The sequence below is a fragment of the Strongylocentrotus purpuratus genome, unplaced genomic scaffold (assembly GCF_000002235.5).
Source record: "Strongylocentrotus purpuratus isolate Spur 01 unplaced genomic scaffold, Spur_5.0 spur5_scaffold_12, whole genome shotgun sequence".
In the NCBI taxonomy this organism is placed as follows: Eukaryota; Metazoa; Echinodermata; class Echinoidea; order Camarodonta; family Strongylocentrotidae; genus Strongylocentrotus; species Strongylocentrotus purpuratus.
In genome coordinates, this window is record NW_022145597.1 from 32,207,700 (window position 1) to 32,227,633 (window position 19,934).

At 38.6% G+C, this 19,934-nt stretch overlaps 2 protein-coding genes across 2 annotated transcripts; both read right to left on the reverse strand.

Moving 5' to 3' along the window:
• Positions 1 to 2,720: 2,720 nt before the first annotated feature.
• Positions 2,721 to 19,776, reverse strand: LOC115922790 (translationally-controlled tumor protein homolog). The gene is made up of 5 exons (XM_030982452.1): positions 19,641 to 19,776; positions 9,032 to 9,108; positions 6,448 to 6,638; positions 5,139 to 5,427; positions 2,721 to 4,037 (listed from the first exon to the last, which is right to left on the reverse strand). Exons 1-5 carry the CDS (start codon positions 19,666 to 19,668, stop codon positions 4,035 to 4,037), a joined length of 588 nt encoding a protein of 195 aa, XP_030838312.1. The 5' UTR covers positions 19,669 to 19,776; the 3' UTR covers positions 2,721 to 4,034.
• LOC115922789 lies at positions 10,320 to 14,849 on the reverse strand. The gene is made up of 2 exons (XM_030982451.1): positions 13,816 to 14,849; positions 10,320 to 13,150 (listed from the first exon to the last, which is right to left on the reverse strand). The coding sequence occupies exons 1-2, from the start codon at positions 14,144 to 14,146 to the stop codon at positions 10,989 to 10,991; spliced, it is 2,493 nt and encodes an 830-aa protein (XP_030838311.1). The 5' UTR covers positions 14,147 to 14,849; the 3' UTR covers positions 10,320 to 10,988.
• Positions 19,777 to 19,934: the final 158 nt, after the last annotated feature.

The following is a 19,934-nucleotide window of genomic DNA, read 5'->3' on the forward strand; positions in this document are numbered from 1 at the left end:
CCAAGTGGTCTTTTTTTTCTTCAATTTTCCATTTATACCATTATGTTTTTGTACTAAATTTCACATTTATCAGAGCAACAAAGTTTGATAAAGAATGGGTAATTATGTCCATTGTCTTTGCATAATTAACTGTGAATTCTTTTTATATGTTGATTGTAAATAAAAGAAATGAGATATTGCATTACTTTGTGCAAACCATGAAATATTCCTATTGTTCTGGTCTGCTTATAAAAATTGATAGTAATCCGTACTCTGAAAGCTTTGGACAATAATCTGGAAATAGTTTAGCTGTCCCTTCGATCGTCCCAGAATGTGAATACCGGTATTTCTATCAGTTGCAGATCCATGATTATCAGGTGGGAGGGGGGGGGGGGGGGGGGGGTGGAGGGAGGGGTGGGGGAATGGGATTATGTGTCGTTTTGGCTTTTAAAAACCTGACAAGAGGGGGGGGGGGGGGGGGGGGGGTAACAATTGAATTGGCGAACGATGCTGGTTTGCATTTCATGAATTGTGTGTGTAGGTTATATGCATGAATAGGTTTTAAATATATTGAAACATGACATGCATGTTAAGTATGTGCCCCTTTGCTTTTTTTCATTTTGCATGTAAAAATGTTTCATAAAACCCATGGTTTCACAAAGGATCCCGAATCAAAATGATTTGCCCCGTTTAGGTTTCATGGGAGGGGGGGGGGGGGGGGACTGGGTATGAACACTAGACCCAGTTTAGCGACGAGCCTCCTTAAACAGTCGTGACTAAACAATTCATTTTTATAAGGAAAAGGAAAAATAACAAGAGAGCGATATAAAAGGAGAAGAGAGGATATAGACGGACAGTTTTAGGATTAAGTAGGATAAGAGGAGACGGCGTGAGAGAGAGAGAGAGAGAGAGAGAGAAGAGGAATATTAGAAAGATAGATAAAAGAGAGAAGAGACAACTTGAGAGAGAGAGAGAGAGAAGAGGAATATTAGAAAGATAGATAAAAGAGAGAAGAGACAACTTGAGAGATAGAGAGAGAGAGAGAAGAGGAATATTAGAAAGATAGATAAAAGAGAGAAGAGACAACTTGAGAGATAGAGAGAGAGAGAGAAGAGGAATATTAGAAAGATAGATAAAAGAGAGAAGAGACAACTTGAGAAAGAGAGAGAAGAGGAATATTAGAAAGATAGATAAAAGAGAGAAGAGACAACTTGAGAGAGAGAGAAGAGGAATATTAGAAAGATAGATAAAAAGAGAGAAGAGACAACTTGAGAGAGAGAGAGAGAGAGAGAGAGAAGAGGAATATTAGAAAGATAGATAAAGAGAGAGAAGAGACAACTTGAGAAAGAGAGAGAGAGAAGAGGAATATTAGAAAGATAGATAAAAGAGAGAAGAGACAACTTGAGAGAAAGAGAGAGAAGAGGAATATTAGAAAGATAGATAAAAGAGAGAAGAGAAAGAGAGAGAAGAATATTAGAAAGATAGATAAAAGAGAGAAGAGACAACTTGAGAGAGAGAGAGAGAGAGAGAGAGAGAGAGAGAGAGAGAAGAGGAATATTAGAAAGATAGATAAAAATAATTAAGGAGTGGAAGAGATGAGACAGGGATAGAGAAACACTGCAATATTTCTCACTGGCATCACTTTAGTTCTACATTTACTTATAAGTTCATGTATAGTTTTGCTTAGGCTTCAGAAAATTTCCAGTTATCAATGCTACCGGTTATATGTCCTGTAGTGAGATTTTTCTCGAGTGGGATACATGCAGATGTACAATATTTTTTAACGAGAGGCAAAATCATAATTTATGTAACTGGCATGGAACGCAAACCAATTCCTTTTTACTTCCAAAACTGTACGCAAGTATTTAAGATTTTTCTTCTGCCTTCACCCCCCCCCCCCCTGATCTTGGATCTACAGGTAGTTTCATCTTCTTTCAATTTCTCTTTTTACCATCTCTATCTTTCAATTTATCCCTCCCCCCCCCCCACACCCTCTCTCTCTCTCCCTCATGTGCTTTATCATCCTTTTGTCCTCACTTGTACGGTTATAGAAGCTTTCCTCTCATCAAAATTTCATCATACACTTTCAAATTCAAAAATCTCATTTTCAAAAAAGAAAGTTGAGTTCTGGTAAAAGGTGAAAATAATTGTGAGCTTTCTTCTTCTTTCTCAGTCACTTACATGTACTTCATTTAGAGGCTGGAGACAGAAGGGTGTTTAAAGATAAAGGCAAGTTCTGGTGTAAAAAAAAAAAAAAAAAAAAAAAAAAATTCTCACAGAAACTTAGACTGAATGTTCAAGATTACAAATAAATGTCATTTGCCAAACAATTTTGGTAGAAAATGTATACTGGACAAGTAATGAGCTTAGAAAGATTAGGAAATCAAGGTTGGTAGCCCCCGACACCAATTGTGTAGTCCCATATACATCTTTCTGTGTACAGTGCTTGTTACTTTACCAAGACTGGGTCAAATTATTATGATTTTGATGACTCCAGAACTTTGCAGTGCTGCATGATCAACTTTTTTCTGATCCATTCCACACTTTTTCTTTCACAATGCAATCGGATGACCAGAACTCACCTTTATCTTTAATCATAATGTAATTTTAACATAAAGTCAACATCCTTCCAGCTTCAAGCAAACAATCACTAAACAAAAACATCACTTGTTTACAGTAATTCACCACACTGAACATGAAACTGTATCACAGAAGTCGTCCTGGTTTTGATCTGTTTTTAATTTTGTATTAAATATAGTGTTCACACATACATGTAGATTTGTATGTAATGGAACCCTGGAATATCTCTGAATGGAATATCATAAAAGCCTATTGTTCTCAGAGATGGCGGGGAAAAGCAATTATATATTTTTTTCTCAATTCTCTGTAAACATTCAGGATTGTCTTTGTCATTTTCTTACTATATTAATGATTTTATATTTGAGATTCATTATCAACAATTGCACAAATGATATTGATAAGTTTGAATATGATATCTGTTGCAAAGCTCAAGCATGATATATGGCAATATACAATCATGATAAATGCTTAGGTCTATAACCATATGTATATTACCTGTAATTAAAGACATTATATGAAGCCAAAACGGTTGAATTATTTGAATTAATTGGAAAAAATTAGCAACAATTAGATCTGGCTTACTTGGACTAAAGATATATATATATATATATATATTACATGGCTGTGTTTACATGTTTATTCCCAAGTAATCTTCTAAAACAATGAGATTTAATATCCAATAAAGTTCAACATTCAGCAATAAATACAACTGAACCAGTTCTGTTATCATAAATGTTATTTTCATTTAAAAAAAAATGCTTTTAATTTTGTGCCTTGTTGCTTCTATAAGAAGAAAAACATACACTTGGAAGTGATTTCAGTTGTTGTGAGATCGGTCAATTTGAAATCATTATACAAAATGCAGAAGACATGTTTGAGCCATAGCAATTTCCATTATATATCTGACAGGTAGTTGACATAAGAGGGCAGCATTCACGGCAGCTGGAGTAATGTTGCATCTTCATCAGGATGAATGCAGTACCTAGTCTTTGAACTCGTCTATTGCTTTAATACCAAACAACCTCTAAATGTTATGCGAAATAGCCTGCAAAAGATTTATGCAAACACGTGATGGATTCAACATGAAACCTTTACCTGCTTCCGTCAACTAATGCAACAGACGATCAACTGCCACGGTTGACTATTTTCACACGTAAAGTGTATATTGACAATAAACTCTAAAAATGTGGCAGTCGACTCAGGTTATGAGTCAAATTGCCACATCTAAGTTTGTAATAGCTTCTCCCCCTCTCCTCCCCAAGCTCAAGTTAGTTCATCTCAAAAAATTTCCCTTAATTCTTTTGGAGGATTGTCTCTTTAGTGCAATGTCTCTGATACCAGATTTTCCTTTGAGATACATGTTGAGGATGGCATTTGGATGTCCGGCTTCTTTCCCTTGCAGTGACAGCGAAAGAAAGTGATTAACTTGGTGAGTGGATATATCTACAGGATAACATTCTAGGGATGAGCTGTTATTACTGTTTGAGAAAAGGAAAAAGACAAAGACAAAAAACATGACAAAGAAATTAATTCTACCGTGGAAGAATGTTGTACTTCGCTTTAATACCTGAAGTAATTTACAGTTGGTCAAGAAAAAGAGAGAAAGAAAGGTAGCATGAAAGTTCAATATTTATTTTAGCTCGACATGGTTACTCTTAAAATTGGAGTTTTTCAACTGGTAATGTTAAATTCCCCTCATTTGTTGTGTACAAGATGAGGGCTTCAAATTTCACTCATAGCTAGAGAAAACAAATCTTTTGATCTAAAATATCGCACTCTGAGTCAAGTGATTAGGCTACTCGACTATAAAGATACCTCTACTTTATCCATGTTAAGTTTGAAGTTATCATGGTAACAAGATGATGTCTGGTATTTTCAAATACTTTTATGACTCTGTGACCTTTAAGCCCTTAAAACTCCAAATCCTATCAGTTCATCCTTCCATATTCATTCATCTTTCATTTGAATTGTTGTAATGCCTTTCAAGTTTTATCAATTGATTTATTAGGGTAATGAGAATCAGGATGGATGGACAAAAAGACAGATGTACAGATAACCCAAAATATAATGCCACCACCACTGATGTTCGTGCCGGAGGCACAAATCCTTGCTTTAAATTGACATAGTTATGGCTGAGTAGCATCCCAGGTATTTTTTTTTTAAGAAGACCAGAGCAATTTTCAGGCTGAAGTGGACACATGGACTGATTTATCACCCTTGCCAGCAAGATTTGGTCCCCAATTCTTGGAAACCGCAGCAAATTTGTGATGCACTGACGAGAACTCTAAACAGCACTTTAAAAAAAAGAAGTAATCTAGCCATCCTATCAAAGCTAAGTTTACTTAAATGACATTACGAACTTGCGACAAAATCGAGAGGCTTACCGGAAATGAACACTACCCAGGTCGTAACTTGTCCATTAATTGCGACAAACTGGTAAGGCCAGAATCTGGCCGATTTAATTTTGATCTCCACCACACCGTACCAACGCAAATATTCATATATTCAAATATTAATATGCAGCGCTAGGATGGCTAGGTTACGTTAAAAAAAAGACTTGAACAGCACACTGTACTTACCACTTTGACTTCCTTCAGTCCATATTTGACAAAGTACATTAAAGGTCTGCCTTCGGGATCGTCCTCGGGGTATGTCATGAGAATAAGCATGGCTTCGTCACTTAAACTCTCACCTAGAAAGAATTGGAATTCCTTCTTCTTGAAACCGGTCAGTATGACGCTCTTCAGGTCCTCCTTAAAAGTGTTCTTGAAGGCTGTGTACTGTAACTTCAACTCCTCCACTAGTTTTTCATTTTTCTTGCCTTCTGCTTCTAGTTCCTTAATTTGATCATCCTTTGCTTTCATCAATCTGAACAGTGAGAAGAAGAAATAAAACCCACAAGAGCCATCAGTGACTTAGCCCTAAAAAACAGAAGGTCTGCAGAACTAAACAAGACAAAGACAACTGCATCTTTGATATGTACCTCCACCTAAATTCAGATAAGATCATGACTCAAGCTGTTCTTGAAATTATCATGATAATGAGAATGAAAGACTTTTAATTGATATAATAACGTTTGACATTAATTAAAATTGACATTCATTCCATTATGTTTAGGTCTCCTCCCTTTTGTTGCCACTCATTTTTTACAATTATCTTTCATGTGCTATACTTTTCAAATGGAATTAATGGAATTGCAATGACTCCAGAACCATTAGAACAGATTTCAATCTCAGGCACCACCTTTGGTGATGGAGGCTTAAAAAAAAAGAAGATCAGTGGTTTCTTAAGGAAATCGTTAAAAGGGAAAGCCAACCCTTGTAAAGATCTAATTTGTTTGAAATAAATCAGACCAATAATAAGAGTTATGAGTGTTTGAAATTTGAAATCACTGGGTGTCATTGGATAGTTAAGTACATACGGACAACTCTCCTGTTTGTGGTGTGCAGAAAGTTCCTTAACAAAAACATTATTATCCCCCCCCCCTTATATTCATTCTTCCTTGGGGCACTGCACATTTTGAAACATTGTTATTTTAGGCATGTTGTTTCTTAGAACAAATGGTAAAGTGGTCCGACACTACGTCACAGTGACATTACCTATTTAGCCAATTTAAAGTTCTCATATGTATAGTGATTACGACTTTCAAAAATTAATAACTCTTATTATTTGTCAGATTTAATTTACACCTTCATTTTGCTGATGTTTGTGCTTTCTTTTTAGAGAAGTCTGTTGGTAAGGTTTGATTTTTCAGTAAGCAGTTATGTACTGTCCTTTAATTTCATTCTTATATATTTGCTTTTGATGAAATACATGTACATGCATGTAGTCCTCCTGAGATCATTAGCTTCTAATTTTTAGGCAATTGAATATTTGATTGATACTTACTTCTTGATATAAGGCTTGATCTTGTCCTGCTGGTATGCTTCTTTAGTGTACTCCGTGACTTCTGTAAGACGATTTGCAAGGACGATGTCTACGCCACTTACACTAGTCTCTTCGGTGGTTTCAGCTGCTTCCTCAGCAGACGGATTGCCTCCGATGTTTATATCCCCAGCTGAAGAATTTTCGGTCACTCTCTGCATCCATACAATAAATATATATGAATTAGCGTATTACTACTACTTCTACTGATAAGAACAAAAATAATAAATAATAACAATAATTATATACTTCACTTAAGAAATCCAGCCATCTGATTGGTCGAAATTGCGGTCGTGATTTAAGCCATTCCCGTAAAGAAACAAAAAAATGACAAAACCATTTAATAGTCCAAGAGTGAAATCCCTCAAAATTCCAGTTACCGGGAAAATAATAAAATCTTGCTGCGATACCCATTGGTTTGCGTGTTAAAATGTTCTGTGAGCGAGCGCGGACACCATACAGTGCTTTTTGTCTGCGATTCCCAACTGATTGAAAATTTCAGTCATTTTTGATAAACAGACAGTTTCTCAGATTTTCTGTCATGTTTTAACCAATCTTTACTCGATAAAAGGATAAGGTAAGAATTCTTGGATTTTTGTTTGAATTCGGCATATAAAAGGGATATCGACTGCTTTAATACTCGAGGACTGGCTGTTTCTATACTGGCTCTCGGGGGAAATTTGCATCTGCTGCTATCGCCCCTCAGCGCGCCGCCCACCCAGCCGCACCTCGGGGTGATAGCAGCGGATGCAAATTTCCCTTGAGCATATAAAAACGGCCAGTCCTCTCGTAGCAGTTGATATCTTTATACCGTAATAATGAAATTAATAATAATCAGGGCTCTTACCAGAATCAACTTACAGCGGGAAAATTAATTGGAATAGCCAGCAACCAAAAATTGCAGGCAAGGGTCTGTGTAGGCCCCCTGGCGGGATCTAGGGACAGTGCCCCTAATGGGGGAGGGGTAGGTGCAGTTCCCCTGAAACTATAGGCGTTTTCTTTAACCCTTACTGTACTGGGCTATTTTGAGCACTCTCTGACTGGGGGGGGGGGGGGGGGGGGCCTCGGAGGCCCCCCCCCTATGATCTCGGCCGTCGAATGTCCGATGAACGCGAAAATTTGCATGATTGTAGATATTTACGTAAGGAACAAGATGGTATAATTAGTTTTTTCCTAATATGCAAATTTTTGTCGTTATAGCCTAATTAATTATGCAAAATGCTAATTTTATGCATTTTACAGAAAACTCTACATATTTGTCCGTAGACTTGTGAAGAATCTTGAAAATGTATTGAATAAATGTTTCCTTCATCTCAAATTCATGAGGTTTCATTATTTTTATGATATTTGAAAATGCATAGGTTAATTTGCATAAATTATGAATACGCAAATTACGCATTCATGAATATCTAATCTGGTAATATACAGGGAACTAGAATCATTACAAAAATTGTCAGACTCCACTTTTGTTATGTTGAAACTCATTATTCATATGAAACTTCTTTTCTAACACAAAAAATAGTTATTTGATGTAATTAATAATGATAATTTATGCAAATTTGATGCGATTTTCAACTTTTTATTTTCTTATGTATTTCATTGTTTTTTATTTGTTATTATATCTATTGTTTTATTTCTAATGTATTCTTTTGTTCTGAAATACATGAAGTTACTTTGAGAAACATATAAAAGTAATTTGATATCAATTCATATCTTCACATTTCTGCTTGTACATGAATATATGCAATTATAGCACTTTTTTGATGACATGCGCATACTAATTGTTATGTAACACCTTACAGGTATATCCGATTTCGACGAAAATGGTATCAAAATGTGCGTAAGACTTGAAGGAAAAAAGTCATGAAACGACAATTCAAAATTCCGAGCGGTTGCGGCGCGATCTCCAAAAATGTCGAGGGGGGGGCCTCCCAGGCCCCCCCCCAGTACAGTAAGGGTTAATGGTATTAACTGGTTTCAAAAAATGATATATATTGGGGGAAAAAAATTGTTACCAATGGACTATTTCAAACTGTGTATTAATTGTTTTGTGGATTACTATGTCAAAATCTTGGGTTAGAATTAACCGGGAAAAAAATAAAATGGGAATTCATAATGTGGTTAAAGGTGTAAAATTAAAATATTTTGTTTACTCGGATTTCCCTTTAAAGATGCTCATGCATGGGTATATGGTCGTTCGTGAAGTAGGCACCTTGGGGATCACTCCCAATCACTACCAATGGGTATTACGCTCCTGTGTGTATGTCCGTGTGCTGCCCTTTATATACCCACGCTTGAGCAACTTTAATATCATGTTACGTCATCATGTAATCATGTATTATGTAATCTTTGTCGACACATGGCCTTCCAATTAAAATACAGTTTGAGCTACAAGCTCGTCGACCATGCACTTTTTTGAGGCACTTGTAAAATGATCATCTTCAATGACTGGCATAGTACTTTGCCAGTCACCTTAGAGAATCTATGATTTTAACCAGGGCCTCTTAGTGCATGGTATATTTCATTACTTATATGAACGTGTACCAACCTTTCCTTTAAGTTGAATAAAGTTTTGATTTGGACCAACAAGCTTCATGGGGTAGATGTCGGTGAAAAGCTCATCGCCTGCAATGGAAGAAAATGAGAGAAAATATAATATCATTTAAATAGAAGACTAGAAGAAGTGAGTAACACGAAGCGAATGAGGGACACATATATATGTACATGCATTTGTGCTTCAAGTCGGCCTCAGTCTGACCTCAAGATAACAAAGACCAAATTAAATCAGTTGAGACGACTGGGGCCAGTCACAGAACAACACCTGATACCAGAGCAAGCAGGTTTCCGGCCTGGAAGATGGTGCACTGGCCAAGTGCTAAATACCCAGCACATCGAGGATGGTTTCGAGAAGAATGAACCGACTGGAGTTGTGTTCGTCGACCCGACAGCTGCCTACGACACTGTTAACCACCGTATACTTCTCGACAAGCTCTATACCATGACAAAGGACTCCCATCTGACTAAGCTTATCCAAATGCTCTTATGTAGAGCTCAACGGGAAGCACAGCAGATGGAGGAAACAAAAGAATGGTCTACCTCAGGGCAGCGTACTTGCTCCTGTCCTATTTAATGTTTACACCAATGACCAGCCAGTGTACCCAGGAACAAGAAGCTTCATCTATGCTGATGACCTTGGCATAGCAGCCCAGAAAATCCACATAGACAAGATAGAAACCACTCTTTCATCAGCCCTAGACAACCTGACAGACTACTACAACAACAACCATCTGAAGGCTAACCCTGCCAAGACCCAGGTTAGCTTGTTCCATCTCCGCAACTACAATGCTGGGAGGAAGCTGTCCCTGAAGTGGAACGATGTCTCATTGAAACACTGCGATCACCCTGTCTACCTTGGAATCACTCTTCACCGAACCCTTTCATACAAACAGCATGTTCAAAAGGTGAAGGGTAAAGTTGGGACAAGGAACAACCTACTACGGAAACTGGCAAACTCATCTTGGGGTGCCAATTCCTCCACGCTGAGGTCAACTACTCTTGCGTTGTGTTACTTTAATATCATTTAAACTGTATTAATTGTATTCATCAAAATTTAATTACATTACTGTACTCTGATATAATTGCCTTCATTTCTCTGTAATGGATGTTTATAATGTTTGATTATTATTAATCTTTTCCTTATTTTGATATTTCTTTAGTTCATGAATTAGTAGTTATGTGTAATTTTGTTGTATTAATATTGTAAAGCGCATTGCTATTTTCTTCGATTATGAAATGCGCTATATAAGTCTAGGTTATTATTATTATTACAGGGTTCATACTCTTTCTCATAAATTTAATTCCATGACTTTCCATGACTTTTCTAGCCAGAATTCCATGACCTTTCCATGACTTTTACACATTTTTTTTACACGGTAGACTGAAAATTTGATCTCAAATCAAAGCGAAGCAAAGTGCATGTTTCAAGTCTACTAATAGAAAGGCAGCTTTTGTTATCTAGTTATTTCATCTGTTACAATTACATGTTATTTTTTCATCATATTCGATATGCACTGCTATATAATATTCTTACAATTACACATACATGTATTCATATCAACAATTGTCCATTTTTTAATGGCAATTTTCACTTCTAAAGAATACAAATTGCCTGTTCCTGGTTTCATGGACCACCATGATTCCTTCAATAGCTCTCCTTTGCATGTACAAGGTAACTACCCCCCCCCCCCAAAAAAAAAAGAAAACAAAACAACACCAACACACAAACTCACACACATACCATCACCAATTTTGATTTCACCAACAAAACACAGTAGGCCTACTCACATCAGCTGATGAATTCTTGTTTCGCTAGCATTAAGCTGGTCAATAATTTCTGAATGAGTTTTTTCTTGAGACATCTTCATGTAGCTGTTTGAAAGAAATCCCTCTACACATTGCACCTGTCTGAATATTTGGTGGCATTGGTAACAAACTGTCCAAGTTCTTTAATAATTCTTAATGGCATTCAGCTGTTCATCAATCTGTTTCTGAATTACTTGTAACTGGGATGCCTTCTCCTTTGCTGTACGTCGGAGGCTGTTTGATTTGGAAATACAAGTCAATCTTCCTTGTGACTCTGCTTCCTCAGCATACTTGTCTGCTGAGGTGTGAAGACTTTTCACATCTGCTTGCAGTCTCATTTGTTTGGCCTTTAGTTCTTCCAAACCATCCATCAGTCCTTTTCTCTTTCCTTCTTTCTTTTCCTTTTCCTTTTTACGCCTCTGTTCATCGAGATAGATGTGGTATTTCTGCCTGCCTGCAGACGCAGCCAACATGATTGATTTGTCAATAGTCACATTCTTGATTCCTCCAACATACATGTACTTGATATGGTCATAAATGGCCCTCAATGATATCAGTGAGTGTCCCAGGAGATTGTCCTCTTCAACTTCGTTGTTGATTGAGAAACCTCTCTCAATGGAGGCTTGTCCATGGGACAAGACAAGCAACATGCGGACCAACTTTAAGAGGGTCGAATAGCGAGACTCGGACAGAAATTTGCACATTACAGAGTCCAATCTCTCTTTCTTTGGATCAAAGTCTCTCATCTCTGCACTTCTTGATGCCTCATCACATGCTTCTGAGTATTCTCTTAGGATATCGTCACATGAATCCTTAAGTCTGTGGGCATCACTAAGGGTGTTAAGCACCCTCTTCAGCTTTGCAGTGGAGTTTTCTTTGTCTTTTGCCATGTTCTTTGGACTCAAGCATCCTATATTTCTCACAAGTGCATACTTAAGCGGACATCGCTCAATGAGCTTCCGGGTCATTGCAGCAAGAAACTTCTTTGCTTGAGTGCGAAATTCCAGAACTTTCAGCTCACTGATGATATTTTTCGCCTTCAGATCTTTCAGCTTCTTCTCAGTGTAGAATCCAATGTCCAACTTGGCCAAGGGCAGCTGAATGGCCTCACTGCTAACATCTACCTGCATTATCTTGTAAGGAGAAGTAATGGTACTCCTGTCCAGCTTTAAAAATCGCTGCATAAGGGATGCAAGCATTCTAGTAAGGTCTTCAGCTAAAAAGGGCAGCATTGGTGCATCAGTCTGATAGTCTGTTAGGAAAGGATTGACCAGCTTTGCAACAGATATGAAGAAGTACAGTCTTGCTAAGAAATCAGTTATATGAGTACATTTTGAAACAGTTTCAAAGGACTTGTTCTTTGGGTGAGGGATTTTCTTCTCTTCTACTGCTTTAACATACGCACATACACTCTCCCAGATGCTGATTGCTCTCTCTGCAACAGGAAGGTTTTCCAGCCATCGGGTCTTGCAAAACTTAAGTGGCATGGTATGATCTCCAGTTATCTTCTGATAATCCTCTCTTCTGGCAGGGGAATCAGAAAACAGGTAATACAAGGATGATAGAAAGCTTTCCACCTCCCAGTCAGCAGCCTTGGCACCTGTCAGAAAAGCACCATTAACTATATGGAGCCCGCATGAGCCTATATTCAGTATGGATTTGGTCAGGTCAGCAGTGTACTCTCGCGTAAAGTCATCATACATCTTCCAATTAACGTTGGGACCATCCATTGATATTTGCAGTAATTTTTCCAAGCCAACTGTGTGCAGAACTTTATTCAGTTCTTCCTTGAGGTGAACAGCTGAACCATGTCCGATGAACACAGACGTCAAGTAGCGAGTGCAAACTTCATTGTGTTGCCATGTTCTTATGAGGAAGTCCATCTGCTTTTTCTGGAGCTTCTTGTTGAGGCTTTCATCAAACAGTATCACATAGTGGTTTGATTGTTTTATGTTGTCATAAAGGAGGTCTTGCACATATGGGCCCAAACCAAACACCGTCATATACCGACATTTTGTTTCTGACAACGTGAAACCCTTAGCAATAGCTGAGTCCGGAAACATTCTTTGAAAGAGCTCACTGTTGTGCTGGCAAGAATGAAATGATAAATGATCCTCCACCACTTTCAGACACCAGAGTATTTCAGCTTTTAAAGTTTCCTCTCTTGCAGCAACAGGAATGGGAGTTGTCACTTTAGAGGTTGATGGCGCACAAGTACTGGTTGTTGCATCTGTAGACGTGATAGATACTGATGAACTTTCTGCACCTTTTGCCTTGAAGAAGCTCTTGAGTGAGAGAGTAGAATCTAGGAGAAAAGAAAAAAATGTCTATTAAAATAAATAAAATATAAATATCATCATTTGGTAAGATTTAGGGCCGAGTCAAAACGTTTAACTGCCGTTCAAACGACCATTAAAAGCATAAACGTTTTCCTATTTTGACAACCGTTTGACAGTATGGGGAAGGAAAAAAAAAAAAAATTCACGGCAACTTTTGGCCAATTGATGTAAGTCACTAAGACAAGTGGACTAATTTTTGACTCATTCCTTAAAAACATATTTTAAAGAAATAGAAAGGAGGAAATACTTCTCAAGGCAAGCAAACTGTTGGACCCAATTGTAAGTACAAAATTTAGTTTTATGATTTTTGGGGTCAATTTTAAGGTAAATTATTATTATTTTTTTTTTCTGCAGTCCACATACAGTGCCCGGTACAACACTGGCGTGTGAGTGCGGAGCCCCCTGGGTTAGCGTTCGGGCTGTTGCATGCAGTAACCTAGCCGGCCCGGCCCGGGGCCGGGGACGCTCCCGAACGGGCTGGTCGCAGTAAGCAGTAACCAATGCCTGCGAGGTGACATCGCATCGCTAAATAATCTCAAATCTTTCATTTTTATATAATTATTATCAGTCATTATTTGGATTCATGCTCAATAAAGGATCGGTAAAATTCACATTAAAAATGCTCACTTACGACGTTGTTGCTGTTGGAGGTTTGCTGTGTGTTTTTCACTCTTCTTGTGGCTCTTGACGGCTGCTTCGCCCATATTACGGACACTGAATTTACACATACAAACAGCACATCTAGCAGTCCCCAGATCGGAACTTTCTTTCAAAATCCAGCCACGGTAATCCGGGTGTTCTAACCAAGCATCCTTAAAATGACAATTTCCAGGCATTTTGAATATCACTTCCACAAAATTTGTAATGGTGAAAATATCCACGTGACGAGTTCCAAGGTCTGTGAAAATAAACAACTCCGTTTCATGAAGAATCAACACATGCACAAAAGTTTCAAAACACATGCCGTCGCGTCGATATATAGATCGTCAACGAGCTAGCGCTGCCAATTTGCCTTGTTGACACGTCAGTATTGTTCCTTTTTTATTTAAATAATGAAAATTAAAAAACAAATATTACTAATTTACTTTTTCCTCATTTATTGGAGAAGTGTAAAAATTGTAGTAGTCTAAGTGGTCGCAATTTAATGCAAAGCCAAAGTGCAATCGAGGCATTACATTCGTTCTTGGAGTGTCACATGTCGCGTTGGCACCATCATCATATGCACACACACACTGCACACGTACACGTGCGCTAGCTTGCTGAACTGAGCTAGCGCTAGCGAGCTCGCTCGCAAGCTAGCCATGTGCGCACGATGTGGACCGTACCGCCATACACTGACCATACACACGTAGTTCGTATCGTACACGTACACACCCACGTACACAGCGCTTATCCATCGATCATAGTGAACACATTCACAAGTACAATCAGTCGGTATGTTACGAATGAAAGAAAATACGAGAAGAAAATGGTTGAAATATCTCCATTTATTCACTTGTATAGTGAGAAAATACTATAGTTGTCCATAATTTTGATATTCCATGACTTTCCATGACTTTCCAATGGAAAAAATAATTTTCCATGACTTTCAAGGCCTTAAAAGCAATAAAGTAAAATTCCATGACTTTCCAGGTTTTCCATGACCCGTACGAACCCTGTATTATTATTACTCTGCAGCAGAATATGCCTGCCCTGTATGGGGAAGATCATCCCATACAAAGAAAGTTGATGCAGCACTCAACGACAGCCGCAGATGCATCACTGGCTGCCTCAAGCCCACGAATGTGGACAGCTTGCACTCCCTGGCCGGCATTGCTCCATCCGATGTCCGCAGAACAGTTGCAAGTAGGACTGAACGCAGCAGACAAGTTGAGGACACCCGCCATCCCCTTTACTCGCATCAACCGGCCCCTACCCGCCTGAAGTCAAGGAAAAGCTTCCTTCATACAGTCCAGCCACTGTCACAACCTCCTCATTCAACCAGAGTGATCTTGTGGGAAGAGAAACGTTCTGAAAACCACCACCATGAAAAGCTACCAATCCCGACCAAGGAACAGCTGCCCCCTGGCCATAGATGTGATTGGAAGACGTGGAAGTCCCTCATGAGGCTTCGCACAGGTGTGGGGCGATGTAAATACAACATGAATAAATGGGGATATACTGACGACGCAGACACCAACTGCGAGTGTGGAACATCCGTGCAATCCATGTCACACCTATTAAGATGTCCACTCCTAATCGACCAATGCTGCCTGGAAGACCTGGTGGCAGCAAATGAGAAGGCTCTCCAGTGTGCCAAGGCCTGGCAGAGCATTTGAGGACACGAAAGAAGAATACAAAGTGTATATATCCTTCTCTTGAACATGATATTATTTATTTTTGGTGCTTGATAAATCTTTATAGATATTTATCACAACTATGAAATTTTAGATGGTTACCATTTCGTGTTTTTTCTTTTCTTTTTACTTTTTTTCAGTTATGAGTTATTAGTTTTTGATCGATCGGGTGGGGGGAATGTAATGGACAGGTGTTCACTGAATAGATGTTGTTGGTAGCAATTTACTAGGTCAACTAACCTACTCGCGTCAAGTCGTTGAGTCAACGCCCGTTGCGGTCGTACACCGGTCAGGTTGGACAGGCTTAGCAGGTCATGCACCACCGCACCGGGATACTACATACACCGGAGTATTTCGTTTCACATACTCAGAAACAGGAAGAGGTGGTATTTACGAACTCTAAATCGGGACTCTCTAACCCACAACAGTTTACTTTATATATAAAGACCAGGCTAGAGTCGGTGGATGATTGATTTTATGTTATACCTCGAAGGATGACCTGGTCATCAGGTAATTTATTTTCCTTTGGAAATATGGAGTGATATATTGTGATATAATCGAGTACCGATAAGACGATATATACAGTGATAGGATATACTCCTATCTAAGTTCATAGTGATTCTGAATCATTGTATTTTTGTCAATTATTTGCATGTTTAATTGTATTGACAGGGTGCTACAAGAATTTTTTTCACCACTTGCCCTGTCGGGCAAGTGGGTTTTCAATTTACTTGCCCAAACAATATTTCCACTTGCCCAAAACTTTAAAGCGAAAAAGGACTCGAGGTTAAAGCATTTATTATCTCGTAACTCTTCCATCAAGAAACGTCATGTAAATAATGGGTAATCAACTATTTTAAATAAAGTACGGACATTTTTATTTCATCATTCACTGCTATAAATATCATGCCAAAATTTGTAAATTCTTACTAAATAATAATATTGAAGATATTTTACGATAAATCTCGGATAAGTATGCGAAAACTAGACTAAACAACGTCGCTAAAACCATGAAAACAAAACAACAACGGCTTATATTCTGGGGGTCTCGATACTATTATCAAAATGACTCGCTCGGTCGGATCTTGAGACCGCAGTAATAAATTGAAAACGAGACAAAAACATTCATCTGATTTATATGAGCAGCGAGTTTTAAATAATATGTTCACAATCATTAACAGTCATTATGAATAAATATCAAACATTTGACTTTTTGTACTTACTAGAAAATCCCTGTTGTTTATTCCATTCCGATTCGCACGTGTTCATTTCCCTAGAATAATGACGTCATATTTGGCGTGATTCAACCAATCGGCAATCAGAGAATAGCAAAGGCCTGTCGGTGCGGCCTGCAGAGCTAGAGAGAGAGAGCGCGAATAAGCTCGCAGCTGGTACGATCGCGCTAGCTGTCTCTAGCTAGCTCACGGCCGGCCGTGCGTGGAGGCGGAGCGGCATTCATGGCTTGAAGTGTCACTGTTGCATGCGCGCTGAGCTAGCTGAGCTGGCTAGCTGTCTGTGAAGTTTTTTCGAAATCGGAACGATCGCTTTTTTGCTTATGGATTTTGACGACGGGTAAGAAGTTGACGGGTGAATGGTAGAGTTCTTGGACACTAGGAAATTACTGTAAAAGTATCACTTGCCCGAATCGGGCAAGTGATAATTTGATTTACTTGCCCGACGGCTCAATTTGGTTGCCCCGGGACGTCGGGCAAGCGGGTTTGTCGCGCCCTGATTGAGCCGATGGCTCTTACATAAACTGTACACTATATTTTATTCTTGAAATTGCTTGATTTTCTTGTGATACATACTCATTTCATCAGAACCTAATTTATCGTCAGACCATAGTAATTTACAGTATTTAAATCTGACAACGAGCAATAAAGGTTTGAATTTTGCATGGTCGCGCAATTTTAGGACACAACATCGGGCACGCAATATTCAGACAACCTAGTAAATTGCATCAATAAAATCATCATGGAATCCGTTTTTTGCATCGCCAATGCGTCGATCAAAAATATGAAACCTTTTTATTAAGGACGCATCGGTCCGCGTTTACGAAGATCATCCTCGTTTATGAAGACGATCCTTATTCTTGAACCAGCGCCCCTACTGGTGGCATGCCATCGAACTAAGTTGCGCTTAAGTTAAGGAGGCCCTTTCTCACTTTAATTGGAAGCCACTCCAGCAGATTGGCCAATGGGAGCGAGTAAACTCATGGTATAGCGCTCAATGCGCAAAGTTCTCATGGTAGGGAGGCCAATGCCCAAATCTAACTTTTTAATTACTAATTTGTTTATACTAAAACTAAGATTAAAAGAAAGCATTTACTTTCACTAAGAAAATCCACCCATCTGCCGACTCCATAGGTTCCATCAAATAGGAGATATCCAGCTGGTTTGTAGCCATTTCCTTCTACGCCTTTCCGTACGTAAGAGCCTTGAAACAATTATATTTCATGTCGCAAAGTTACGTTCATAATTAGACAGGCCCGAGGGACAAAGTTCATGATGAAGTTTAAAACTTCGCGCGAAAGTGCAATCACTCAACAGCGGCTAGCCTTGAATCGGTCGCACACGTACACACCTTCTTCTTCTTAGTTGATCCCTCCACCGACACAGGCAAGCCCCGATGCAGGCTGAAGTCCAGCCATCAATGTGCGAACGATTACATCTTCTACTACTACGAGCCGAAGACGATGGTTCAAAAAAGGAAAGAAATATATATAATTCATTGATATTTACCTTAGATGTGTATTCCAATAATTTGATTTCCTCATGAGTATTCCTTATTATCAACGATCGAGAAGTTACGAGGTCCAATTAAAATCCATCTTGCAGCGAACACAATCATAGCGCACATCCATGCATGCAACGTACGTGTACTAATATTTCTCTCTCTCTCTCCCTTTCGCTATACGTAACATACACACTCACTTAACCATGTATCATACAACACACACCTTCAAATCATGGCTTTCATTTCAATTCTCAATTGGAGTATAGACTGCTCACGTAGACTTTTTTTTTTACTGAAATATCTTTTTTAACACTTCTCATACATTACTGCACGACACTCGTATCTAGTGCTGTGAGAATAAGGTACTAGGGTCTATAAATAAGACTACGCTTTGCGCACGATCTGACCGGAGCTCAGATTATGTCGCAATACCCTTTATTTTTGGCGCGAACAATGACGTCACTGTTCACTGTTTTCCTTCTCATTTTGAGATGGATGTAGCTATAGGGCTCAAACCAACGCAAGATTGACAGAAACATCGTACTCTATCTACTTTCGAATGTTCAGTTTGTAAAAATCTGTATTTAAAAAGATACAATCTTTTTTTTATATATTTTCTAGATCCTAGTTGTTAGAAGTGGCAATTGTGAACATCTGAAATGTTGATCTCTATCAAAAGTTCTTTACTCAAAACGGATCCCATATTTTTAGGGTCTACCTTCTGCCTATGAGAAGGTTTTTAGTGAGCAAACCTCTACGCCCTCTAGGATTTTCTTAGTCGGTGGTGCGAGTGCGTCAAGGTCGTCTGCAACCACAATTATTGGATTAAAAAACGTCAAAATCTGCAAGATTGTCAACAAATGGTGAAAGACTGTTACTGCCAAAGAAAAAAACATCCACAAAGATCCTTATTTTTAAGGACGCAATATGTCCGCTTTTACGAGTTTATCCTCGTTTACGCGGATGATCCTCATTCTTGGACCAGCGCCCTCTACTGCTGGTGATGCTGGTTTTTGTGTCAAAATGACATCGCCATATTTTCTTGCGAAAATGATCACAATGAGTATTATTTTCCAAATTTCAACAAATCTTTTGGCACACTTAAGTTAGATGTAGATCTAGATCTAGTCTACTCCCTACAATAACAGGAATAGGTTGAAATCAAGCATAATGAAATTTCTTGTCAAGTAGGATATTGTAAGATGTCGCCAATGTCACTGATGTAGGCTACAGCACCAGTGTAGGTTTACAGAAGTGTAAACCGAGTCGTACAATAGGCGACTTGACACAGTGTATAAATATCCTTTAGTCTCCTCAACACCAAATGTTTTTATTCACAAGATATTACCCAAATTGCAACATAATATAGGAATATTAGAATTACCGGTAAGAAAGTCCTTGTAGATAATCATTGTGATAGGATTAACTGGATTCTTGATAGGTCCAGAACGTCTTCGTCAGCTTTGATTCGGCTGCGGACTAAAAAGGATGTTACGTGTGGATAAACGTACGTACATACACCGTAAACTGGCAAGGCAAGTACGTCGTTGAGGTGACTCATATTATAAGCGCATGCGTATGATGGCTAGCTAGGTTGAACGAATGAATGAATGAATGAATGAATGACGAATGAATCGTGCATGCAACTGCACTGGCCACTCACTACAATTATATGTTA